Raw genomic sequence first — 26845 nt, 5'->3', positions numbered from 1 at the left:
GAGTTTTCAGTGTTGGCCTTCTGGAGGAATCATTATGTGTGCTGATGCCCTGCTTCCTGGAAAGTGTCTGAACATCACTGCTGATGAGAAGTAGAAACTGACTTTAGCTTTCTCTAGCTCTTGCATACACAGACACACCCCTTCCTGGAGAGTGTGCATGTGTGGAGATTCCTCTTTGGAGTGGAGATGCCTCTCAAGGTCACTTCTCCGGGCTGAGCCAAAGAGATTTGACCATGGTCAAATGGTCATTTGACCATTGGCATGGGAGAGTAACACCAATCTCGACTTAATTGTTTTTGCTGGCTTTAATATAACTGCTTTAATATATTTGCTTCAATACTGCTTCATAGTGCACAATACTATACTAGTAGTTATAGCTTCTATACTGTGAACTAAATCTGATTAACATATTTTGCCTTATCATTATCATTATAAATCATATATAATTATGTAAATATGTATGATTTGCAATCCTCAAACCTGTGGGACAAGTTGTATAAAGTTTCAATTACATCTCTATAATACTTTAGACATAAACAATTGACAAAATCTGGGGCTAAGATTGGATTCAGCTGAACCCAGACTGCTCCCTAAGAAGGAGCTTACCAAGTAAGGGGGTCCTTTCTGCAGCTCATGACTCAACAGGAAGGTTCCTTTATTAACCTTTGCCTGAAGCTCCCATTCTGCCCACAAAACCACCCTCAAGGCAAAGGGACCCCTCAAGATATCCTAAATGTTCAGGGTCAAAAGAAACAACAAAAATCAGAAAGATACGTATAATTTCACAACGTTTTATTAGTAAATTACACACTTGGCATGGAAATTGTTATGTTAGTCCCTAAACTACTCTGTATGTTCATGGCAGTCAGTACACTTTTATGGATAAATTTCCCTGACCTGAAGACAGGCTTCTCACTTCCTAATGGAAATTAGATATTATGTGAAGTCTGTTCTCTCAGACCTTCCTGGAAATGAATCAGAAGCCTTTGGGAGTCTTGCATTGTCTTGTTCCCCTCTACTCTGTTCTGGTGAGACCCCACCTGCAGTGCTGCCTCCAGCTCTGAGATCCACAAGAAAACAAGGACACAAAGCTGTTGGAGTGGAGTCCAGAGGAGGCCACAAAGATGCTCCAAGAGCTGGAGCACATCTGCTGGGAGAGAAGGTGAGAGAGCTGAGGGTAAAAGCTTAGAGAAAAGAAGGCTCTTAGGAGAATCTGGACTCCTTCCAGAGCCTAAAGGGTTTTTAAAGAGAGAGGGACTTTGGACAAGAGTATGGAGTGACAGGACTAAAGGGAATGGCTTTAAACTGAAAGTAGATGGGGTCAGATTAGTTGTTAAGAAGAAATTCTTTACTATGAAGGTGGTAAGGCCCTGGCACAGGTTGTCCAGAGAAGTTGTGGCTGCTCCATCCCTGTAAATGTTCAAAGCCAGGTTGGACAGGAGCCACTGAGGATCATGGAAGGTGTCCCTACTCACAGCATGAGAGCTGAGACTACATGAATGGTCTTTGAAATTCCTTCCAGCCCAAACCATTCTGTGATTCTGTGACATGTAGCAAAAGCTCCTGAGCCTGTTCCACCCAGGGTATGAGGCTTATTCCCGGGGACAGTCACTGTCAAACAGGGAAACCTGTCCCCTCCCATAGAGCTCAGTTAAGGTGTCCTCCAGCTCCCCCAGTGTGAGGAGCTGAACCTGGTTCTTGTCATTCTCAGCAATGACTGCCCAAGCCTTTATGTAGTTGTTGTCCACCACGCAGCAGGCAGCTGACCAGAGGTGGCTGGGTTTATTAACCCTGCCCTTGGCAATGTAGTTGTTCCCAGGCACAGCACCCACGATGACATAGGTGGTTTGGCATCCCTGGGTCCTCCTGATCATGGTTTGCTGCTCGTAGTTGTTCCAGGCGCCGCCATTGAGTTTCTCATCCTGGGGCACTATGTTGGTGAGGGTGAAGGTGGCAATCCTGCTGCTGTAGTCATCATGGTGGCCATTAGGATTCAAATGGCCGCGGTTCAAACCTGTCAGGTTCTTGTAGTCATGAAGGATAGCCTGGCTCTGGCTGAGTTTCTCTAAGCTGACATTGTAGTGATTTAAGAGTGTCCACTCTTTTTCCATAGTTTTGGGATAAGCTGGGCCAATCAGCTTGACAGGAAAAGAAAAAAGAGGAAAAGGTGTTAATATTGAGGATGGGGATAATGGAACAGATTTCCCTAGAGCAGAAGTCTCTGAGTGTCATGATCCCATTTTTTGTCTGGTCCTGATGTGGTACAATACCAGATTAGTTGCTTGAGTTCCTATGAGGAACAAGTACAAATATTTCTCTTTTTTTTTATTATTTCAGAAATTCATTTCACATTCAGTGCAATATATCTATCTTTCCTTTGGAACACTGTATATGGGTTTCTTCTGTGGTTCATTTTCACCTAAATCAATCCTGCCACTCTGTCCTTAGAAATGACATGAACTTCATCTTTTTGTGTCCGTTTTTTCCTTGGCCTGTTTTCTTAAAGTTTTGAAGTTTGTCTGAAAGATGTCTGGAAGAGCTCTGTAGTTTGTGGATTTCTGTCTGTCTGCTGGATCCTTCTGGACCAAACCTGAGCCAAAGGTGCTCAAGGGTCACTACCCATGGATGGTGATCACACCCATCTGACTCGACTGACACTGATGCTCCTCACTTTTCACTGCCTGAAATGTTCACTCCAGAAATCCCTCCACTGCTAACCTGACCCTCTCATCAGCCAGGGCTTGTGTCTGCCTAGGCTTTGCCCCTGGGCCATCTCACCCCCTTTGGAGTTTTTCCTCACTTCCCTCACACCATTCACAAAGTCTGTTGGACTCTTCACTGGGAGCAGATAAGCTCTGTCAGGGATGACAAAACAGCTCAGGGCAAAGTGGGGATCAGATCCCAGCTGGACCATTGATTCCTCAAATTTACTTCTGTTGGATATCTTTTGCCCGTCACTTGTTCTCCTACCACAGCAGGGCACAGAGAGGGGAATCATTTGACTTTGTAATGTAATGCAAAGTAATCTGATTTGCTGTTCTTGTCAGGTCAGGGCAGGAAACTGGGCACCTTTGGGTTATGATTCATCTCATTCTCCTGCTGATGTCTCAGATGTATCAGAGGAATCATGTGATGAAGGTGTTTGAAGTAAAATGAGGAGAATCCCATCCAGTGTGTCCATTTGCATTCATGTAGAGGGGTGGGACAAAATAGAAATGGTAATTTTAATGCTGCTTTTAATGACTGGAGGATCATGTGCTGTGAGAGAGACACTCACCTGGGGCTCAACCAGCCACGTTTTAGGTCTTTTGCCAGGCCCAGGCTGGTAGATGTAAGCAGAGTACACAGGAATACGCATCTTCCTGTCGTACAGGGTGGCAAAGTAATACTGGTTCTTGTAGCGCTGGCAGATCCAGGCTGGTTTCTGCGGCTCCAGGGCTTCATTTGGGGGGATCTCCCGGAAAAAAAACTGAGGACATGAAGCTTCAAAGGACTTCACCACCTCACTGTGTCCCAGCCAGAGGAAGCTGGCCAACACCTGCAGCAGCAACAGCAGCCACAGCATTGCAGGAGGATTTCAAGTGAAGGGTTCTTGCTCCCCTGGAAGGCAAATGCAGAGGAGGAGACTATGAGAGACCAAGGAGAGGGTAACTTCTGTCCTACTGGATATGGAAAAGTCATTCACTCTATAGGGTTGTGCAGAGAGATGACTGGGGATGCAAGGATAATGGTAGAGAAGTCACAGAGGAAAATATAGTTGCTCCTCCCTGTATGAAACACAGTCAGCATACCTGGTCTCCCACACACAAGGAGGAATACATCTAAGGTGGGCCTAAACAGCAGGTGGAGTGGAGTGGAAACACCAGGCTCTGTCAAAACCCTTGTAGAGGAGACACCTCAGTGGTATTTTCTAGCTGATAATCTGCATGGCAACTGAAAACCATGGGAGATAAAGGAAGACATCCTGCTGCTGAATCAGCAACCATGGCAAAATTCCTCTCCTGGGGCTGACGCACATCCCCATCCCAACGTTACTGCAGGTACTTCATTGAGATATCCACCCCCAAGGCATGAGAACCCCTCACTGAGAAAGATGTATGACTACATGCAAACACCACCTAAATGTAAAGAAATGGTATAAAAGTGAATTAAAAATGGAGAGAAGTGATGGAAGACTCCATGGTAACTTCTGGGATCAGTTGATAGGCTGAACCTGCCCTCTCTCCCTTAGGGATGCCTATTGGGTAAGAATCCTACTTTCTGCATGCTGAATGATTACCTCAGGCCAGCTTTTGTTGGGGATTAAAGGTTATTAGTATATTGTTCTGAATTAGTGTCTTGCTTTCAATATCTTTTTGCAGTCAGATACTTTTGCTGGCAAGCTTCAAACCATAATCTGACACAGTTTCATTATTAGTGTTATTCTGTAAGCAATTAAGGTGAGTCCTTCAGGGGTGCTGGCAACTTCTGGCGGTGGGTAAAGGTGTGGAGACCCAGGAGGGGTTTCTCTGGTTGGTGTGTGACCCTGAACACATCACTCAAACCCTCCAACCCAGAGAACTAGTCAGTGAAGGGTCCCCACAACAGGACACCAACAGACTGATAAGGCAGAAGGGTTTTGGCTTTCATGTGGCACTGACAGACTGAACAACACAGTAAAGGTTTGAGCAAATCTTCCTTTTTCACATGAGAGGGTGAAATCTAAAATAGGTTTTAGGTGTTCAGAGGAGGCAATGGTGGGGGCATAGTCTGTCTGAGGGGTGTTCTAAACCCACCCAATGCCTAAAAGGCTCTCATGGCAAAATTATTGTGGAACTGAGGTATGGCACTAGGGTAAGGTCACCTTTTCCAACCTACTTCAGTTGGTCAAGAGCTCAGATTTTGCACTGGCAATGGAGAAAAAATCCTGCAACAAAACAGGGCCTGGAAGCCCCTACTCCCAAACAAGATCTCATAGAATCACAGAAGATGCTGAGTTGGAATGGACCCATCAGGATCATTGAGTCTAGCTTCTGATCCTGCCCAGAACAGCCCCAGAAATCTGACCAGGTGCCTGACAGTATTGTACAAACACCTCTCGTACGCAGACAGGTGTGGTGATGTGACCACTTCCCTGGGAAGCCTGTCTCATGGCTCAACCACCCTCTGGATGAAAAACCTCTTCCTGATATCCAGCTTAAATTTCCCCTGACTCAGTCTCAGGCCATTCTCACCCCCTCCTGCTCTGAGCACCTTCCCACAGCAGACACCTGCAGCTGGGCAGGGACTCTGCTCAGCCCCCTGCAATGCTGAGCTGGGCTTTAATCTCGTGGGGCATTGGGCAGGGCAAGAACAGCAATGCTGCCCTTCCTACATATCTCTGGCCCCATCCAGGTTCACAGAGACACGCAGCTCTTCCAGTCAGACCCAATATCGAACCCCAGATGATCCACTTGGGGTCCTGCCTCTCAGCTGACATTGGGATATTAAGCTACATATATTAAGCTGTGACACAGACATCTGGTCCTTTTTCTCTTTGGCAACTCTGGATCAGGACCACTGTGACCACTAAGCTGGAAACTAAGAACAGGAACAACAAGTGGTGACTTTTTACAGTACTCTGCAGAGCATGGCCATAGCTGCCCCAAATCAAGGAGAGAAGTTCCTGAAAAGTCCTTTTGCATGACACTCCCCCTCCCCCCAGCTTAAAATATATTTAACTAACTTAATATCTAACTTAATATCACATATATAGGAACCAACCTACCGTAGGAAAGAGTGGCACAAGATTCTGCTTGCAGCCGCAAAGTGGCAGAGAACTCTCAAATGCCTCTGCTGCAGTCTCATACTGGCTGTTTTTATATGATTTCCAAGTAGGCAGAGTTGTCAGATTTCCCAAGCAGAGTTTAGAGTCAGTTTGCCCAGGAGTTCAGCCACCTGTGTTTTTCCAGAGGCCTCTTGCAAGGTCATGGGGTGGAGTTTTGGTGCTCAATAAACTCACCCCTCCTTCTTATTCAACAGTTTGATGTTAATTTTCCAGGTGACTTGGCCTGAAATTCTTTCCCAAATCATTCCTTCTGTTCTTGCCCTCCTTAACAGTAAGTGTTTAAGAGCTGCAAAATTCAGTCCATGCATAAACTCTCCTTGCACCTTGGAGAGCAGGATGCTGGAACTCAGCAACTCCAGCCTAGGCTTTCTCTATTTATATTTATTCCAAAGCTCAGGAAAGACTTGAAATATTGGAGTAAATGGTGAGAAAGGAGCAAGAGCTTACCTTGAAGCGGAGTCTCAGAACTGGCAGCCGAAGAATTCCTTTCTTCTTCTCCCTGGAGAAACACTTGGCCGATCCTTCAGGAGGCCCAGTGCAATAGACACCTGGTCATAAATCTGCCTGTTGTGATAAATAGTGAATTTCACTGAAAAGGAAGGTTTTCTGTCATTATTCAAGGAGATTTGTTCACTCCCACCCTGAAGTGGGGTGACAGTTGCTATTTGCAATTTCCTCAGGATTTCTCCCAGGTTCTTGCAGCATCACGTGCCAGGAGAAAATAACTGGGTCTGGTGACTTATCTGTTCATTTCCTCATTCCCCATGAATGGGGACCTACACGTGTTTCTGTTCCTGGCAGAACATCTCTTGTGGCATTAGACTGACTGGCCTGTCTCTGAGTACACCCAGATGTTCACAGTCTGCTGTTCTGCAGCCTCTCAGAACACAATTAGTATGGTCAGGCTGCATATTTTCCTTTGCCTGATTGCAAAGGTTTTTAAGAACCCTTATTCATGCAAAGCCTGCTGCTGAGAAGGCTCTGGGAGACCTTAGAGCCCCTTTCAGTACCTGAGAGTGGTTCACATGGGGAGGAACTTTTGAGAAGGGTTTGGAGTGACAGGACAAAAGGGAGCAGCTTCAAACTGACAGAAGGCAGGGCTAGATTAGATGTTAGGATTAGGTTTTAGTCTCAAGAAGAGCAGGCTCAGGCCACTCTGCAATTACCTGAAAGGAGGTTGTAATGAGGTTGAGGTTGGTTTCTTCTACCATGCCAGTAGTGAGAGGACTAGAGGAAAAGGCTTTAAGATGAGACAGGGGAAATTCAGATTAGATATTAGAAAAAAGCTTTCAACTGTCACCTGGTCAGGCAATGGAAAAGGTTGCCCAGAGAGGTGCTGGAGTCACCATCCCTGGAGGTGTTTCAGAGGCATCTGGATTTGGCACTGGGTAATATGGATTAGTGGTTTAAGGTTTACAGTGGTAGTGCTGGGAGGACGGTGTGACAGGGTGACCTTGGAGGTCTATTCCAACCTTGGATTCTGTCATTCACTGATTCTATGAAACTGAGAAACTGATTCCTTTCTCTTTTTGGCTTCCCAAGTATTTCACAAGTCTGGTGTGGAGGGCAGGGCATTTCTGGGTACTGCCAGGGGTAGAGGTCCCCAGGACAGCCCAAGGAGCTGATGGAGGTGGGATTCATGGGGTTGGTGAATCACCCAAAGCCTGGAAAGTGGGCGCAGTGGGGCATGGGATGAGCAGTGGTGAGGATGAGTGTGGTCTCAAGCCCCAGCAGGTGTGAAGAGGTGGGTGAGCGAGTCAGAGGGAGCCCCCTGAGGTACAGCAGAGGTGTCTGCAGATGTCCCTCAGACCAAAATAGCACTGATGTTCTGGGAACTGTGACATTATTGGTAGTAAAAATTTCAGTAAAAAGCAACTTGTCATTTATACATGAGGTGACCCTACAAACCAGCACTGCAGCAAATAATTTTTATTGTGAACTACTCAGAAACTAAATGATCTGTTCTATGCTGATCTTTCAATTATGACATTGAATACATTGAATATATTGAATCTATTAAACACATTTCCCCAAATCAGTTCCCTGTAATTTTAAAGAAAAGCTTCAGAAGCAGGGCAGAGAATGAAGGTATCCAAGCAGTGCATCACAGAAATTTATCTTTGGCTGCTCAAAGCTTCCTTTATATCCAGTGTCTCATCCTGCCTGTCTGATACAACAGGTGCTGCTCTCAAGGTGCAGTTTCAAAAGCAAGCCAATAAAAACATGTGCCAGGATCACAGAGTGACTGAATTGTTGAGTGTGGGAGGGAGCGCTCAAAACCTTCTTGTCCATACCCCTGGTCAAGGAGGATCATCTAGAGCCGGTTGTCCAGAATCTTGTCCTTTCACCTGGAGTGCTGTGTCCAGCTCTGGGGCCCACAACATGAGAAGGACAAAAACATATTGAAGTGGAGTCCAGGGAGGCCACAAAGATTTTCCAAGGTCTGGAACACCTCTGCTCTGGAGACAGGCTGAGACCGCTCAGGGTGCTCAGCCTTGGCACAAAAAATCTGTGGGGAGAAGTTGCATCCCCTCCCACTACCTAGAAGTTCACCAAGATATCTGGAGGGGAACTTTGGATGAGGGCATGGGGTGACAGGACAAGAGGGAATGGTTTCACACTAAGGGCAGGGTTAGATGAGATGTTAGGGAGAAATTCTATACTGAGGGGGTGGTGAGGTCCTGTCACAGGGTAAGCAGAGAAGCTGTGGCTGTCCCATGCCTGGAAGTGTTCAAGGCCAGGTTGGATGGGGATTGGTGCAATCTGGGATAGTGAAAGGTGTCACTGCACAGGGAAGGGGATGGAACAAAATGATCTTTAAAGTCTCATAAAACACAACTCGTTCTTTGATTCTGTTGTTCTGTGACATGTGGGAAAAGCTCCCAAGCCTTTTCCACCCAGGATATGAGGTTTGTTAGTGGGGACAAGCACTGTGGAAGAGAGAAACCTGTCCCCTCTCACAGACCTGGGAGAACCTTGCCTCCAGCTGTGCCAGTGTGAGGTTCTGGACCTGATTCTTGTTGTTTGCAGCAATACCTGCCCAAGCCTTCAGGATGGTGTTTGTCTGGCAGCAGGCAGCCAACCAGATGTGGCTGGGTACATTAACCCTTTCACTGGAGATGTAGGTGTTCCCAGGCACAGCACCCACAATGACAGAGGTGGTTGTACAGCCTTGGGTTAGCTGGACCATTGTATCAGTCTCATAGTCTCTCCAGGCACCACTGTTGAGTGTTTTGTCCTGGGACACTGTGTTGGTGAGGGTGAACGTAGACCACTTGCTGTTGTTACCACTTTGGTGGCCACTGGGGCTCAAGTGACCTGGAGGTTTTTGTGGTTTTGGGTGATAGCCTGACTCTGGCCAATTTGCTGTGGAGTGATCTTGTATTGCTTTTCAATGGACTTCTCTGTATCCATATCCTTGGGGTAATTTGATTTCAGCAGCTTGAGAGGCTAAGAAGAGGAAAAGGTGTCAGAACTGAGGATGCATGTAATGAAGTAGATTATCTCTGATGGTAAAAATTCCATTTTTTGTCTTCTCAGTGTAGGAAAATGTATGGATCTGAGAGGAATCATACACATGCTCCTGCTGCATGAATGAGGAGAGAAAGAGAAAAGAGAAAGCAGCTCAGAATTTGACTGCTCTCATTTTGACTTAGGACCTTTGTGATCCAGTCCACACCCTGTTCTGGGAGGCCTTTTGGCCTTTTCCCCTGAGGCTTTGTCCCTGGGCCATCTCACCCCCTTCTGAGTTTCTCCTCACTTCTCTCACACCACTCACAAAGCCTGTTAGACTCTTCACTGGGAGCAGATAAGCTCTGTCAGGGATGACAGAACAGCTCAGGGCAAAGTGGGGATCAGATCCCAGCAGGACTCTTGGTCCCTCAAGTGCAGCCTCTCTTGGAGGCCTTTTCCCCATCACTTGGCCACGCAGCACAGCAGGGCACAGGGAGGGGAATCATTTGACTTTGTCATGCAATGCCAAGTAATCTGATTTGCTGTTCCTGTCAGGTGAAGGCAGGAAACTGGGCACCTTTGGGATATGATTCATCTCATTCTCCTGCTGATGTCTCAGATGCATCAGAGGAACCATGTGGTGCAGGTGTTTGAAGTTCAATGAGAAAATTCCCATCCGGTGTGTCCATTTGTGTGTATGTGTATAGTGGGGTGGTAGGAAATAGAAAAGTTAGGTTAAATGCTGCAGTTCATCTCTGAGTGACTGGAGGGTGATGTGCTGTGAGAGAGACACTCACCTGAGGCTCAACAAACCACAATTTAGATCTGTTGCCAGATCCAGGCTGGTAGATGTCAGCAGAGTACATAGGAATGTGCAAATCTCTGTCATAGACGGTAGCAAAGTGATATTGGTTCTTGTAGCGCTGGCAGATCGTGGCTGGGTTCTGTGGCTCCAGGACATTATCTGGGGTAGTATTCCTGTAGAAAAACTGAGGACAATCTGTAAAGGATGTCACCACCTCGCTGTGTCCCAGCCAGAGGCAGCTGGCCAACACCTGCAGCAGCAGCAGCCCCAGCATCATGGAAGGATTTCAGTGAAGGGCTCTTGCTCCCCTGGAAGGCAAATGCAGAGGGACACTCAGCCTGGAGAGAGCTGGTCATGGCCTGTGCAGGTGGGACAGAGCTGGCAGAGGAGCAGTGCTCATTCATTGACAACCCAACTGGACTCATTTTCCTCCACTTCCAAAAGACCAGGAATACTGTAACAACATGTTGGTTGTTATAACCAGATATAAGCATAGGAAGTAATGAACCTGTTAACCAACTCCTGAGTTTTACAAGCTCATGGTTTTGCATTTCACTGTTTTTTTATAAAACATTGTGCTCCGATGCCTATTTACTGGATCTTCTCTGCCTTTCAAGTCAGTGGAGGAACTGCCAACATGTTGCCCTGAGCTGTGCACTTTCTGGATGAGAGATGTTCAGTGAGCTCTGCTGCCCAGTGATCCAACTCCCGTGTGGTCTTTTCTGTGAGACAAACCTCCATTTCTTCAACTTGTGAAAAATTCTGTTGGATCCTCCAGTCTTCTTACAGTTGGAAGATCAGAGATTCCTACATAAAGTACTTTTGGTAAGTTTTCCATATCATGGCAGAAAAAAAAAACAGGATTTGCAGCACTCTTTTTAGGGAAATTGTTTTGAAGTTCATATCTGGCTTCTCCCAGGGATTATTATTCTGATTTCTCCCTCAGTTTTCTTCCTGTCAGATGCTGAAGGCAGCAGTCCAACCTCGTGCTCAAAGCAGGGCAAGCTGTGAAGTAGCTGAGGAAATGCAGGGAAATGGAAACAGCTCTTCTGAGTGCAGTAGTGGAAAAAGGGGATTTTGAACTAGAGGGCGGTACTGTTTCTACTTTAATGACTGGACGTGGCACCCAGTGCCATGAACTGTTTGACACGGTAGTGATTGATCAAAGGTGTGACTTGATGACCTTTGACAACTTTTCCAACCTAAATGATGCTGTGATTCTACTGAAAAAAAATGAGGTGTCATCAAAGCCTTCTCCGGAGTTTTCAGTCCCCAGGGAAAAAGGAAGTGAACAGCCAAAGAGATGCTAAGTAGATGGAGGGCCGCAAGTCTTCAGGGCAAAGTAAATCACAGCAGCAGAAGCCAAATGCACGTGAGAAAGCAAAATGCAAGAAAGAGAATTGTTGCTTGGACAGGTGGATTGAGGAGATTTGTGCTCTTCTGGACTGTTCTCCTTCAAGGGCAGCAAAGATCCCCCAGGCAGGATCTGTGAGTGAGGACGGAGAGGGAGTGTAGACACCTCAAGGCCAGCACACTCTTTACATCAACCACGATGGTGACACATGCAGGTCTCACATGCCAAGGATGCTCATAGAATCACAGAAAGAATCATGGAATGGTTTGGATTGGAAAGGACCTTAGGAATCATCCATTTCCAAGCCCCCTGTTATGACACCAAGCAATGACACTTTCCACTAAACCAGGTTGCTCAAAGTCCAATCCAACCTGGCCTTGAACACTTCCAGGGGTTGGCCATTCACAAGTTTACCTTTGCCAGGTGTACAAATGCGAGTGATCTTCAAGGGATGGGTAAAACATTCACCCAATCAGACCAAACATTAGAGGTTCACAGAAAAGGCAACAGCTGCTGCTTCTGTTCTTCCCCTGTGTCCCAGAAGTGATCCTAAAGCACCTCTGCTGTGCAGCTCTCTCTCAAGGAACATTTTATGTGTGAAAAATAGAACCCTTGTTCAAGTCATATGAAAAGTATCAGTTTTATGGAGAAAAGTGCAAGGAAAAGGTAAGGATATAAAAGATTGAGCATGTTACCAAATCCCCCCAAAGGACAGCAGATGTACATTATCCATTTTAAACAATTTTTCTCAAGCTTTTCCTGCAACACTCCAAATGCTGGCTCATGGCAATCCTTGAATTCTGGAGGTAAATGGATTCAATCCATTCTTTCCTCACAAGAATCAACAGCTTTTTTTTTAATATTGTACAGTTCAGCTGAAAAATTTGGTGTGGGATTTGGATATCTTTGGTTACATTAACTCCACCAGACCAGGTGCCAGGGTCCCTGCAGAGCAGGTAACACTGAGGTGACAGCAGGGTCACCTCCTTGCCACCAGTGAAGCACCTAAGTGCTTCAACACTCAGAGTGTTACAAACGCACTCAGTGCTACAAACACTCACAGCTGAGAGCCGTCAGGTTCCCCGCGGTTACTCTCACTCTTTCAGTTTCTTTCAGCTTTGAAGACCAAGTATCAGTGCAGTATTTTCACTTTCTGATCCTCACCTGGCAAAACCTCTGAACTGCATAAGACAGAGTGAGTGAGCAACCACCACTGGGGGCTACAAGCCAGGTTTTGAGCCAAATAAGGGAGAAGGATGGTAAGAGGCAGACCCTGTGGAGGCAGGATGGTGTTTTCATCATGACAATTTTCCTCCTTTACACAACTGGCTCAGCTGTAGAACTCCCACCCCTCATTCCTCGGGAGGGTCACGTTCACACCTGAGGGTTCTCATCCCTTCTGATGGGCCATAACGACTTCAACTGCCCTGATGTGAGAGGCAGCTGAGAAAAGATCATAAACCATCAAAGAGCCCCCAAAGTGTCTCCAGACTCGTTCCTGAGGCCTTCCACCAAAGGACTGAAAGCTCCCCCCCCCGGTGAGGTACCTGGGCATTCCCGCCCAACCTGAGCATATTTTAACTCATTGGACTTTTTGTTTGTGGGTTTTTTCCCCCCACACCCGAGGGATCAAGGCTGTGACCATCACTTCAACCAACAGACATCAAGATAGCAACAATAACATCTTGTCCCTGGATGCACGGGTGGTAAGGTCTTTCTACTCTTATCCTTTCTTTTTTTCCTGTATATATTTTCTTAAGTGATATTTCGATTGATATATATGAATGTATGGATATATACATGGAGATGTATAAATATGTGTGTGCATATATATATATATATATATATATATGGAGAGAGAGATATATATGGATATATATATTATATGGATATATAACATGAATATTAAAAAAGAAAATACCAAAATGACTACATACCTCCTTTCCATTGCAAACAATTTGTTCTCAAATAAACCCATATACATATATATTCTTAAAAACATTGGTCATCCAGTGTTGTTTCACTCTAATCTACCCCAAGGGATCTATTAACAAGAACCTGGGTTACCCTTCCCTTCTGGTCTCTCACACGCTGCAGTTTTTCCTCAGGTAAAATGGAAGTCCCAGCATACTAAAGCAACTCTAGAGCCTGAATTCAGAATTGTGAAACAATTTTGATATTGCTATCACCATACAGTGATAACAACACACTTCCTCATAAGCTATAGCAACACTGATAACTGCAATTTCATGAACATTTTGGTCCGTATAGAAATTAATCCATGCTGTGGTTTCATACAGATACATTTTTAAGAGGATGAAATATCTTTCCTTATTAATACAACCTGCTCATTAAGCCTCCTTTGATTTTTTTCTGCCTGGAATATGTTTGTATACTAGGGCCAGGATTTCACCATGTATGTGGACTCCCAAATGTTGTTGAGATTTGGCTGCTTTGAAGTTGCTTTCAGATATGCTGCCAAGGTGGTTTGAGGCATGGAGCACAAACCTTTGGAAACCAGGGATTCAGACCTATTGAATCTGGCCACAGGGAAGCCGAGGGGCAGCCTTACCGTCTCCTACAGCTACTCAAAAGGTCAAGTACAAGAAAGTTGAGCTCTTTGTGGCAGAGCCAGGCATTGCAACAGAGAGAAGCACCCACAGACTGGCTCAGGAGGCACAAGTTGCACAGCAGGATAAAAATTGCCTCCAGGCATGTACTACAGCACTGAGACAGGTTGTTGGGAAATGACAAATGATGAATTGCAGAGGTGACTCAAGGCTTAGCTGGATGAAAACACAGCTGAATTAGAATCCTGTGGCTGATGTTGCCAAACAGCATTTCTTTGATCCTGTGGTAGATAGATCTCCCAACTTCTCCCCATCCCACCACACCATGGCCTGCCACACTCAGATATTGCCTAGAAAATTATGTCAACACAGTAAATAACCAAATCCTCTGGTCCTGAGAGTTGTACTTTCAAGTCCTTTTTACAGCCCACTCATAGAAAACACACCACATACCTCAGAGTGCCAGGAGGAGGAGGACACGCTTCCAGAATCCTGGTACAGACTCCTCCGGTGAAAAGAGAGCAACTAGATGAGACCCCAGCCACTCACCTCTTTGCCTAAGAAGAGAGTGATCTTTTTCAACAGTGTCTGGATCAATTTTGCTCCTCTGCTAGCCATCCCCACGCTTCAATAAATGCAAGCTTTGCTACTGCACATTAGTTATGCCAAGGGTAATTAGCAGTTACGTCAACATGATTTCCAGTTTGACTGCTGGCTGACTCCATGTGGAAATGAGGCTGTTGATTGCAAGGGGAAATATTTCAGACCAGGCTTCAGAGGAAGAGCCTTGTTGCTCACAAGGAAGAGCAGCCCCTGTGCTCAGGGGCTGTGCCTTTTGTCATCTCTTCTGGGCTTGGCATCCCCTGGAGCCCATGGAAGTGGCACGGAGGGGAGGGTCAGTTGTGTGCAATGGGCAAGGCTGATCTTTCCTTCACCTCTGAAGGTGTCACTCAGAGCTCACTGCCTCCAGCCAGAAAAAGATGTGATAATGCTGTGTTGGAGGAGGTGGCAGAATCCAGTCCTGGCCTAATTAAGAACATGTCCTCACAACAATGAGTTCACAAGAAATTGGCCCTGGAGGACAGACTAACACAGACAGCTGTAGGAACTCGCTCCTGTCTCACCCCGTCTAAATGACTTGTAGGTCCAGGAGCTCTGGTTTTGGCTAAGCAGGATTTGCCCTGTTTAAGGGCTGGTTCTCAGCACTCCCTGTAGAGTCAGTACAGAGGAATATCCAGAGCACAGGTCACATCTGTAAGATGAAGGGAATCACACTATAAAAGTGTTTCTTCCTCTCTGATGACATGAGGATTCACAGAGGGGCAAACTGACTTACACCCCCAACATTACATGAACTGAATGGTTCTGTCTCTGAATCCATGATGTCTATATCACATTACTTAGCCAAAGCATAACGGAAAAATACAAAAGCTATCCATTTCCAAAGCCCTTTCCTTCTGGACCGACCTTCAAAGCAAACAGCCTCTCCTCATTCATTTTCAAGGGCTTGATGTGTCAATACAGCAGGAATTTCAGGGGAGTTTTGTAACCTGTGTGGAAGGATGTTTTCTTGAGAGCACAACAAACAAATAATCAGCATAGCAAGGAACAGGAGGGAAAGATGCACTTCATGCAATTCAGTCTGAGTGTTCTCAGACCAAGATGTTTGATGTGATTGTGGAAGACAAAAGAGGGTTAAGGAACAGAGATTGTTTTTCTTACTTCCTGGCAGGTTTGGCTGTGTATTTTAGGTCTTACTCAAGCCCAAAAGAGCTGGTACAAGATCACCTGGTTTGAAGATGAGTTCATGTTAAACTGGCCATGGACTAGATGCAAATTTGGGTTCTTGAGAAGTGAAGTCAAAAGTTTTTTGTGCAGGTGGCTTGCTCTGAGTCAGACCTCCTGCTGGACTAAAAACTAGTTCATGGATGCAATGAAGCAAGTCAAAAGTACCTTAGGCCTTCTCTGGAGCCCTTTGTGATCCAGCCTTAGTCTGCAACACTCCTCTTCCATCTCAAAAAGGTGACCTCAGAAGGCACCTGTGATACTTCCTTTGTGATTTGGTTTTCTGCTGCAGATACCATTTGGTATCAGCAGAAGATTAGCAATGGACATGCCCATTGCCAATGGGATGTGTGAGAAAATCCTGAGTCTGGACGCTACGGATGCCCAGTTCAATGCTCTTTTTCAATCAGAAAGATCCAGAGAACAAGATTATGGTAAAAATGTACCTCTGTCCATTACAAGCATCCGTGGAAATTTTAGATGGGTATTTCCAGCACTAGGTCAACAAGATGTGATGAGTAATGAAATGTGGTAAGCAAACTCAGCATTTACTTTGTTCTGTGGGCTTCTGCACTGATGTGGTTCTGAAAGTGTTATACACAGGCAGCATCTCATTTACCAAGTAGGAGAGAGAGGAATGGGAACATGAAGAGCGGATGGGTTTGCAGGGGTAACTTGGAGCAGGATTAGAAAATCAGCCATAAGAATAGGCAAATGCTTCAGTGATGAACCAAGATTTCCCTCAAACAAAACCAGACAGGAACCCATCTGGGAAAAGCAGAAACTTGCACATAGCCAGCTCAGACCTCACCTCAGCCGGCTCTTGGACAATGAAGGCACTTCCCTAGAACACAAGCTTCCTCACCTTTCAAGTGAGGACCCAGTTCTCAGTGAGGGATATTTTCTGGGGTAGAGAAGGCAACTGGTGAAATTAGGGAAGTGTTAGGCACTTCCCACTGTGTTGTACCCACTGCCCAGCTATGGGTCTAAGGAGAGGCTGTTTCATTCTTCAGAAACAAAAGCAAAAATATCTGCTGTCACAAGTGAGGAAACCAGCCCAGCAAAACTGGTTTACAGGAATCTGAATTTGAAATGCAGACTGGCTGATAAGAGGCGTATCCCATAACAATGAAATTTTGGAGGGCTTCTGAGGTGTTTGTGCCAGGTTAACCTCTGCAGTTAGGCCACACCTGGTTGTCCTCACTGGAGCTCTTGGTTGCCTTGGTAGAAAAAGTCATGTTCACGAGTTCTGTTACAGGCTGTTGTGCCTGGACAAAGCAAGAGCAAATGCCACCATCATAATTTGGGTGTAGGGAAGCCTAAACCAGAAGCACATCAACATCAAGGTGGAGGTACTGAATGCAAAGAGATGGATTTGATCCAAATGTCCCGTGGGAACCCTTGGACACACCATGAAGTATGGGATAGAGCCAATCTTGAGCAATCTGTTCCAGCATTGATGGTAGATCTGCTGCAAGAATGTCAATGATCTTAAAGATCTTTTCCAGCCTAAATGATTCTATGATCTTAAAAAATAACTTTCTGGTTACAGAGGTTGGTGCAGATGTTTAACCTCTGAGAATGGTGGGGAGAAGGAGTCGGTATGAATCAAGTCCAACCTCAAATGTCAAAAGGCAAATCTTTATGCAACCATGTGCACTGTGAAACAAATGTGCAGAGGTTTTCAAAATAATACCAAAATACAGGTCAATGTGGCCATAGCTGGAGCAATAAGAAGATTGAAAGTGCCAGGTTTAGCACTCTGTTTCTATGTCCTGGTTCTTGTTTTTCAGTCAGCTGCAGATCAAAATCACAGAAATCAGCACAAAATGCAATGGTTGGTACTTCTATGTTTTTCTGGTGGTAACAACTGTTTCTTATAAAGACAGAGCTGTTATCATCAGCCCCAACAGGCTATCCTGGGACTCAGTGCTACAGGAAACACGGCCCTGAGAACATGACCCTTTCTTTGCATACCACTCTCACACTTGTTCCTGAGTATTATTATCATAGAATCACAGAAAGGTTTGGATTGAAAGAGACCTTCAAGATCATCTCATTCCAACTCCCTGCCATGAGCAGGGACACCTTTGACATGATGAGGTTTCTCCAAACCCCATCCAACTTGGCTTTGGACACTTCCAGGGATGGAACACCCACAGCTTCTCTAGGCACCCTGTGCCAGGGCCTCACCACCCTCACAGGGAAGAATTTCTTCCCAATATCCCATCTAACCCTGCCTTCCGGCAGTGGGAAGCAATTCCCACTTGTCTTGTCCCTCCAGCCCCTTTCCCAATGTCCCTTTCCAGCTCTCTTGGAATCTCTTTAGTCACTGGAAGGAGCTCGAAGTTCTTCCTGGAGCCTTCTCTTCTTCAGACTGAGCACTCCCGACTCTCTCAGACTGTGTTCCAGGTGTTCCAGCCCTCCATCCATTCCCTATGGATGCATTATTTGGAAGGCACATTTGGGTTAGTGGAACAAACTTGCCATTGAAATCCATGCAATTATTTAATATCAACCTTTCAAAGCATCCTTTTTCTGCAGGATTAAAACAGGGAACAAACACCCCTCTTTACTGTAACCTGGGGCAGCTGCTCAGCCAGGTTATTCCATTACAGAGCTCTTCTCTCCTGAAGATCACAGGTGCCCTACAGCTATTTGGGCATTATGTGTCAGTGCTTTTACCATTTCTGCTCATCTGAGATCCTTTCTCTGTGTGTTATATTGTGTATTGAACTTTGATTTTTAGTCTTGGAAATCACTCAAACGTTCAGAAAACAGAGGAGCAGGCTTAAAGGTATTATTTACTCTCAAACTACTCCTCCATTCTCCAATTTATTTTGACTTAGCATCCATTCAGGCAGCTCATCTTTAAAAGGCTGCTTGTTTTTTATCCTCAGTCATCAAATTAAACAAATTAACAAATTTGTTATTTGTTAACAAATTAACCTGTAGAAACAACCCATCCCAAAGATAAGGAAATAACATTTACTAAGGGCAAGTAAAAACTCACAGATTTTATTGGTTTGTCTGTCAGAGATTGACTTTGCTGTAGAAGACAAATTTCAATGTGTTACAAACACTGAAATTAGTATTTTTTCAATTTAAATTTTGCAATTAGTTGTATTAAAGTGAAATGATTTTACCGATATGCTTTGAGAAAAAAATAATATGCCAGTGTGGACAATTTGTCTACCTTCTTCCTGGTGATGTTCAAGGGCAAAACACACAAGGTATAAAAGCTCCAGACTTCTTGTTGCCTATGTTCTTTGAAGAAACCCTATCATGAAAACCCCATCTTCCCAACCCCAAAGCTGCTGGGCTCTCAGGAACAAGCAATAAAACACAAGGCTATCAAGTTTTACTTTCAAAAAACCCCAGCTATTTTTAGTACATATATTTCACTCCATCCTACCCAGAGCACCGCAAAGATATCACACAGAGAAGGAAAAGATCCAGGACACCACATCACATTCTGCACTGTGCTGAGATGGGGAGGAGGCTGGGGAAGAGGCTTTCCTGGAACCAGGCATGCTCTTTAGCCATTTTTTCTTCTGAAGGGGAAGCAGAACAGTGTCAACAGCCCTGGCACAGGAAGGAGGTTGCCTGTGCTAGATCATGCTCAGTGATTGTGCGTAGGAAGTGGCACAACTCTTCCCCGAACACAGTGGTTGCTGAAACTGCAACACCGTGGTTTCAGTTGGGAATTGACATGAGCCCCATGAGGCAGCTGTATGGGATCCTCCCCTTGAAGCAGAAAGCTCTTTATCTTTGCTGTGAGCCACTCCAGGCAGCAAGAGTTTCGCTGGCAAAGCACAATGGTGCGCTCAACTTGTGAACACAGGCGAAATTCTTTATGAGTAATGTCAGGCTTGGTTCTTCCTTTGGCTTGTCTCTGCTGTTATGAACACCCCGCTGGCTGCAGGATGGGAGCCAGGGTTTCCTGAGCTCTGACCTCAGCTTTCACAGGTGCTTGCCAAAGGACCATTGCAAACTCCTAAATCCTCTGTCTCAGCCTCCCTACCTTGGGATGACCAACATGAAACACTTGGGAGCTTGTGAGTGTCCCAGATAGCACAGCAGATTATCCTGGAAAGAGCATTTAGTCCACCACCAACCTCCAGAAATGTCCAATCCAGAATACACCAATCCTGGCAGCTGCCCATCCCTTTTACTTACAAAAAATTATTTATTGTAGACTCCACCACATGCCTGGGCAGCACATCCTCACCTGCATTACCTAACTGCATTGGCTGCACTTACTGCTGGCTTATTATTTTATTCCTATTGTAAATCATAAACGTGTTTGTTACTGACATTGCTGAAAGATTGATTTAACCTTCTGTCCATCAGCACATCAAGGAGGAGGTGAGCATTATTATAAAATTATTTAGGTTGGAAAAGCCTTCTAAGACCACCAGGTCCAAACGCTAACCCAGCACTGCCAAGGCCACCACTAAACCACATCCCCAAATGCCACATTTACACCTTTCAAATCCTTCCAGGGAAGGTGACTCCACCACTGCCCTGGACAGCCTGTTCCAACACTTGACAGCCCTTTCAGTGAATAAATTTTTTCTAATATCCAGTTTAAACCTCCCCAGGCACAATTTGAGGCCGTTTCCTGTACTACAATTGGTGATTCAAGACAGCTTTCAATAATAGAAAAGATTTTTTACACGAGTCAGGCCAAAGGGGAAATAACCCACAAATTCACCCTTTATTTTAGATCCTAAAATCTGCTCTTTCCCTTAGTCAGTAATTCTATGACTAACCATCATTTTTGTTTTTTAAAGGTGTTTTGGAAGAGTTTTGAAATCCAGATTTGCAAAAGCTTATAGCTGAACAAACATGTGCCTGTCCTCTTGACTCCTTCCTAACACAAAATAAACACTAAGATCTCAAGGTAAAAGTTCTTTAAAGTGAAGGAAAGAAACATCACTACAGATCAGATAAATCTCAAGCTCTTCACTGACCTCAGCTTCAGGAGGTGGCATAAAGTGGAAACAAGGTCAGCTTCAAAGAGATGAGCCTCCTTACGTTGAGCTTACTGTGACTAAATGAGAAAGGGCAAACGCAGCTCACACCTGATCTGGGGCAACGGAAAATCCCTTTTTAGGTGCTCTGACCATCATCGTATGACCAGGAGGACCTCTGAATGTGCTGCTCAGTGCACAGGGTGGTTATTGATGGGGACATCTACAAAGGGGAGAGTACCCAGGAGGAGGCGATGCCTTCACCTCGCCCGTCTCAGGGACTCCTCTGCAATTCTTAAAAAAGAGCTGCTAGAAACTGACTTGAGGAACTTGAGCAGGGTAAGAAAATGCTTGCACATGAATAAAGAGGGGAAGTCATGCTTATCTTTAGAAATAGGGGTTGGAAGGAAAAGATGGACCCTGGAACATATAAACCTAAGAAGATGAGCTTCATTTAATTCCAGAACAACTGCTGAAGCTACCTTTCTGCAAGCACCTGTAAAGCAGCACATGAGAGAGGGTTTGTAAAGACCAAAGTTCCTCAGACCAGCCTGATTTCCTCTTGTGAGCTGGTAGCAGACCTTGTGGGTAAGGGAGAGACAGATGATTTCATATTGCTTCTTTTTACAAAGACTTTGGATCATGTCTCCTGTGGCAGTATTTGAGAGACCAAAGGTAACACAATGCCTGTGGGAAGCGCTCCCAGAGAACTGCCTTTAATGGTCCACACCAGAGTGGAAGAACATGAGTTTCCAGACAGTCTCCCAAGGTCCTGTTCAATGCCTTCACTGGTGGCTCAGCTGATGGAGGAGGCCATATCCTTGTTAAATTTGTGATCTCTTCCAAGCAGGAAAGGAGTTCAAGGACATGGGGGAGCAGGATTAATATTTAACAGGATCAAAACAAGTTAGAGAGATATTCTAGGTGGAAAAATACCACCTTGAAATTCATAATCATGGCAGGAGATCTTTCAAGATATAATTGTTCCACTGCATCCCTGCTTCACTTCCACCATGAGAGTCAACAAAGATCTGAGACATGGAATGGATTGGATTGGCACAGAGGTACCATGGGGTCAGACCAGCCTGGGCACACACTGGAGGGCAGAGCAAGACCAGTATTGGAGATACCAGAACTAATCTGAAAGTTACGTTGCCTGAGGTTGTGGGTGTCTGGTGGTGAGCTGACAGTGCTGAATCCTGCAGTCCACCATGGCACAGAACACAGTGGCACCAGGAAATGGCATTTGGCAGGAGAATCCTCAAGGATTCAAACACCATCCCTGATATCCCACACCAGCTCAGGATAGGCAAGGATGGGGAAGAGCAGTTTTGGGAAAACAGTGATGAGCAAGATCAGGAAGTAGTTGCACTTTGTCAATGTTTTGAGGAAACAAAGAAGCAACACAGGTCATACAAAAACCACAGGGAAGACCTTCAGGAAGGACGTTTTGGAGGTGGAAACAAAGGTGGATGCCATGATCAAAAGCAGAGTCCCAGTAACTCAGGCATTGGGAAAGAAAGCTTTCCATGACACACAGGATGGGATTGCTCAGCAGATAATGTGTTACCACATGTTATTTCCCTCTTACACGTTATTACCACACTTATTTCCCTCTCTACCCTTGAAAATAGTGAACAATGGCATTTGTGAAAGGAATGGATTAGAATGAAGGCAAGGTCACAGCTTGGGTGTTCAGGCAGGATGGCATGGACTCCTGTATTCCCTGAGTTATCCATGATCCCGCTTGGGTACGGGACAACATTGCAGGACACACTGTACAGAAGTTGAGTGTAACACCCTTGTGCATTCCTGCTAATATTTGGCACTCAGACCCAGAGAGGTTGCAAGAATTGGCAGTCCCTGGACAGTAGCACTCGCTGGATACCTCCAGTCCTGGGTGGCCTCCCCCTGTGGTGATTAGAGCTCCCTGGGGCAGGGAAGAGCACATCCATGATGGAGGGGAGGTTTGGAAGATGCTGAAATTTGAAAAGCAGAGACTCACAGAGGAGCAGAAAGGAGGGAACCCCAAAGCTCTGCACAGGGGCTGGAGTGACTGAAAGGAAATCACTACATCTGTGTTAGGTGGTTTCTCAGGGCAGGGGAAGTGGATGATTACAAAGCACTTGCAGGGCAGGGGTTGCAAATCTTACTGCAGAGACCTTAGAGCCCATTCCAGGACCTAAAAGGGGTTCATGGGAAGGCTGGAGAGGGACCTTTTGCATTAAAAAGCAGTGATAATACAAGAATTTAAGCTGGAGGAGGGTGGATTTAGATTAGATACAAGCAAGAAGCTCTTCTCTGTGAAGGTGGGGAGGCCCTGGCTCAGGGTGCCCCGAAAAGCTGTGGCTGTCCCATCCCTGGAAGTGTTCAAGGCAATTCTAGACAGGGCTTGGAGCTCCCTGGGATAGTGGAGGGTGTCCCTGCCCATGGCAAAGTGTTGAAATGGGATGATTTTTAAGGTATCTTTAAACCCAATTTATGATTCTATGATCTTCACAGAGGGTGGCCCAGAGTTACTGGTGTGTTACTAGTGTTACTGGTGTGAGTAAGGCTGATCTGCTGCTGCTGGGAGGATTTTCCCAGCTGCCCCAATAATGGGGATTCTAGCTGCTGATCCCACACTTCTATGATGGAGGCTTGATGAAAGAAACTAAGAAACTCGTTGTTTTTTGGAGTTGGTTTTTTTTTTCGTTTATTTGGGTTTTTTTTGTTCCTTGAAAGGGTGAATGGCATGGAAGGGCTATTTTCTTTCCAGAAGAGAGAGACTGCTCATGCATGTCTTTTTGAGGAATCACAGAATCACAATGGTTTGGGTTGGAAGGAACCTTAAAAAACACCTGGTTACAACTCCTCTGCCATGGGCAGGGACATCTCCCACTATCACAGGTTGTTTCAAGTCCTGTCCAACCTGGCCTTGAACATTTCCGGGGATCCAGGGGCAGCCACAGCTTCTCTGGGCAACCTGTGCCTCACTGCCTTCACAGTAAAGAATTTTTTCCTAATACCTGATCTAACTCTGTCCTGTGTCATTTCCCCCCTTGTCCTGTCACTCCTTGCTCTTGTAAAGGGCTCCTGTCCCCTTGTTGCCCAGGGAGGAGGAGAAGGAAGACATTGATGATGATGATGATGACAATAGAATTGCAGCCATCTATTTTCTGCAGACACTCCTAGAAATTGTTCTCAAAGCACCACCAGAGGCACCGAGTGCCACTTCACAGCGGAAGCCCTCACAAACAAGGAGGAGGAGGAGGAGGAGGAGGTGGAGGTGAAGGGGTTTGCAATTCAATGCCCTAAATGTCTCACACCCCACTGATTCCCAAAGCTGGCCACACAGCCACCCCCCTCCAGGTATTACAGCAGCTTGGCAGAGATGAGCCTCTGACCAACTGGCAGGACACCACGTTGCAACTTGTGCACGGGGGGAAGAGAGGGACTTTGAAAATACTTACCAAGCATGCTGTCCCTGCTGCCTCCTTTCAGGAGGGTTCTGACTCTGAAACCTGAACTCCTGCTGATGATCAATGGCAGCTCAACTCCCCAGAGGAAATACTGGCCAAGGATGGGAAGTGGAGTGCAGTTTTCTTTCCTGTGTTTTCTGTGCTGCAAGGATCTTTGGTCATGAAAGGGAAACTCGGTGACTGGGAGCATGTGGGGTCACCAGCATGGATGCTTACCAGTCAAAAGTGAAAAGCAGAAGTTGAGGAGGTCAGATTTCTTACACTTGAGTTCAAAACAACAGGAATTTCTGCTTTTAAAAAGGTGCCTGGGTGCAGCCAGGGGCCAGGAGCAGGATGGTGCCTCAGTCAAGTGTTCTCCAGCAGCTCACTGGGAATTATTCCCAGTTACTTCCTAGAAGACAGAGCCCTGCTTGGTGTGGGATGAGGTCAGGAGGGGGCTTTGCCAGGCTGCTCCAAATCTCTAATCCCTCTTGGGAGCAATCTCAGTGTGACCCTGTCCCTTTGAGGGGATGTCACTAAAGGGAGAGCGCAGTAATTTTATGTGGGTGCTGTGGGGTGGATAAAGCCCTATGGGACCAGAAAAAAATCCATAATTCCTAGAGATGGGAGATGAACTGGCAGGCAAGCATCAGCCCTGCAGCGCCTTGGCATGCCGAGTGTTGTTTTCCATCATTCCCTGCTGGCAGGTTTCTCCTGCAGCACTGCCGGTGATGGGCAAATCCAAGCAACACCTACAGCAACTCCCCAGCTGGGTCCAATGGCCAGCCCCAAAGAGACATCTCCCCTCCAAACAGCTCTCTGGCCAGAAATTTGCTTCCTCTCATGAGACCTGGCAGAGAAGAAGGGCTGGCTGGATGCCTGCCCTAGAGTTTTGCCCCAGTGTGCTCAGCACTGCATCCTCTGGACCCCACAGTGGTGTCTGGAGGTACCAGGGGATGACTGGGAGTCCTGGGGCCAGGGCAGGACCTGGGGCTGGTTGTCCATGACCATCCATGTCCATATCCTGAGTCTATATGTTTTTGTCTGGTGACAGTGTGTGTTTAAATCCAAAGGACAGTAACTGCAGCTACCAAATCAGCACTTGTGCATGCAAGAGCGTCAACTGCAGCTCTTCACTGGAAAATGACCCACTGGACTAATTTTCCTTGCCCTTTTCCCCATGTGAAAATGATGTTGGAGCAGGCTTGCTGTTCCAGTGGAGCTACCTCACACTACATCCATCAGCACAGTCCTGGCTGAATTTTCACATTTTCTTACAGAATCACAGAACCTTTAATGATGGAAAGGAGGTCTTGAGATCAACCCACTGGCCTGCCTAGAGCAGGTTACACAGGAGCACATCCAGGTGGGATTGGAATGTCTCTAGAGAGGGAGACTCTCCCTGGGCAGCCTCTTCCAGTGACACCCTCACTGTAAAGAAGTTCTTCCTCATGTTGAGGTTGAACTTCTTGTGTTTTAGTTTATGGCCATTGCTCCTTGTCCTGTCACACCACTGAGAAGAGTCTGGCACCATCCCCTTGACACCTTTATATTTTTATATATTGGTGACATCTTACTCTTGAAAAGTCCTCCTGATCCACTTTGAGTAACAGGAGACAAGGGTAGGAGGAGAACTCAGATGTTCTGACAAAGAGCAGAGGATAAATACAAAAACAACATTCCTGAATCCAGGTCTTACAGCTGCCTATGAAACTGATACAATTCACATTTCACTGCTGGGATTAAAGTGTGTTCCCTTCAATTCAGAGCTGCTGCTGCGGGTTGGGGTCCCAGCAACAAAACAAAACAGTGGAGCTGAACAAGTGAAGGCAGATATTTAATTCTGCTGCTAATGGCAGCCCAGAAATCTTGGTAAAAAAAAGAGGAAAACAGCCAAAAAACAAGTTACTGCATCAGATGGGTGGCAAACCCAACGAGTCAATGTCAAGGAATGAACCTGTGCCCTTTAAAGTCACAGAATGGTTCCATACCTTGGGTAATGGCATAAGGGACCAGCTCCAGAGGCACCATCAAAATGGAGAAAATGTCCCATAGTACAGCTTGTGGGTGCAGAAGATGTGTTATGACCCAAATGCTGGGCTCTGTCCTTTGGCTGAACTCAACCTGATGGAAAAGTTGTCCCTACCAACTCTGCTGGCCTGCCCCATGGTCCATAGCCTTGGAAGGAACAGGTGACCAGTGACACAGCCAGTGTACAAGCTGGTCTCTCTGGCTTTTAGGGCAAATTACAGGTTGATTTAACCTTTACTGGGAGCTCCAGCTACAGGGGAACACAAAGCCATCAGCGGTGCTGGAAGTATCCACAGTCATGGCATCCCATGGCATTGATTTCCACTGTGTGGGACTTTGAGATTTGGTAGGAACCTTAAGCACTGATTTTCTCTTTCCAGGCCTCATTTTAGACTTCAAGTGTTTGTTTTGGCTGGTGACTGGGGCCACTTAACCAGGCTGAAGCAGCCCCTGCCACATGCCCATCTGTCCAGGAGTTTGTCATCTCATAAAGTGCCACAGAACCAGTTTTCAATCAGCTCATTCTAAGAAAGGAAAGAAAGGAAGAGGGAAAGGAAAGGAAGAGGGAAAGGAAGAGGGAAGGAAAGGAAGAGGGAAGGAAAGGAAGAGGGAAGGAAAGGAAAGG

General features: G+C 45.9%; 2 protein-coding genes and 1 long non-coding RNA gene across 4 annotated transcripts; 1 reads left to right on the top strand and 2 right to left on the bottom strand.

The window, feature by feature from the left end:
- Positions 1-791: 791 nt before the first annotated feature.
- Positions 792-24244, bottom strand: LOC136290099 (endonuclease domain-containing 1 protein-like). Of its 2 annotated transcripts, XM_066184533.1 has the most exons (4): positions 24202-24244; positions 6254-6370; positions 3278-3600; positions 792-2138 (listed from the first exon to the last, which is right to left on the bottom strand). In XM_066184533.1, exons 3-4 carry the CDS (start codon positions 3563-3565, stop codon positions 1593-1595), a joined length of 834 nt encoding a protein of 277 aa, XP_066040630.1. In that variant the 5' UTR covers positions 3566-3600; positions 6254-6370; positions 24202-24244; the 3' UTR covers positions 792-1592. The 2 variants fall into 2 exon arrangements, with proteins under 2 accessions (XP_066040630.1, XP_066040629.1); XM_066184532.1 differs by lacking the exons at positions 6254-6370; positions 24202-24244 and adding an exon at positions 5747-5880.
- Positions 8721-10338, bottom strand: LOC136290061 (endonuclease domain-containing 1 protein-like). Its single transcript, XM_066184505.1, is given in 3 exon segments — positions 8721-9127; positions 9130-9247; positions 10057-10338. Coding segments are annotated over 3 exon segments (807 nt in total).
- Positions 12857-15450, top strand: LOC136290098 (uncharacterized). Its single transcript, XR_010720957.1, has 2 exons — positions 12857-13124; positions 13818-15450. It is a non-coding gene; the product is annotated as an uncharacterized lncRNA (long non-coding RNA).
- Positions 24245-26845: the final 2601 nt, after the last annotated feature.

This window comes from Chamaea fasciata, unplaced genomic scaffold (assembly GCF_029207755.1).
Source record: "Chamaea fasciata isolate MVZ Bird 193981 ecotype frontalis unplaced genomic scaffold, bChaFas1.0.hap1 SCAF_5, whole genome shotgun sequence".
In the NCBI taxonomy this organism is placed as follows: domain Eukaryota; kingdom Metazoa; phylum Chordata; class Aves; order Passeriformes; family Sylviidae; genus Chamaea; species Chamaea fasciata.
Note: the sequence above shows the minus strand (reverse complement) of the source record. Positions and strands in the feature narration are given on the sequence as shown.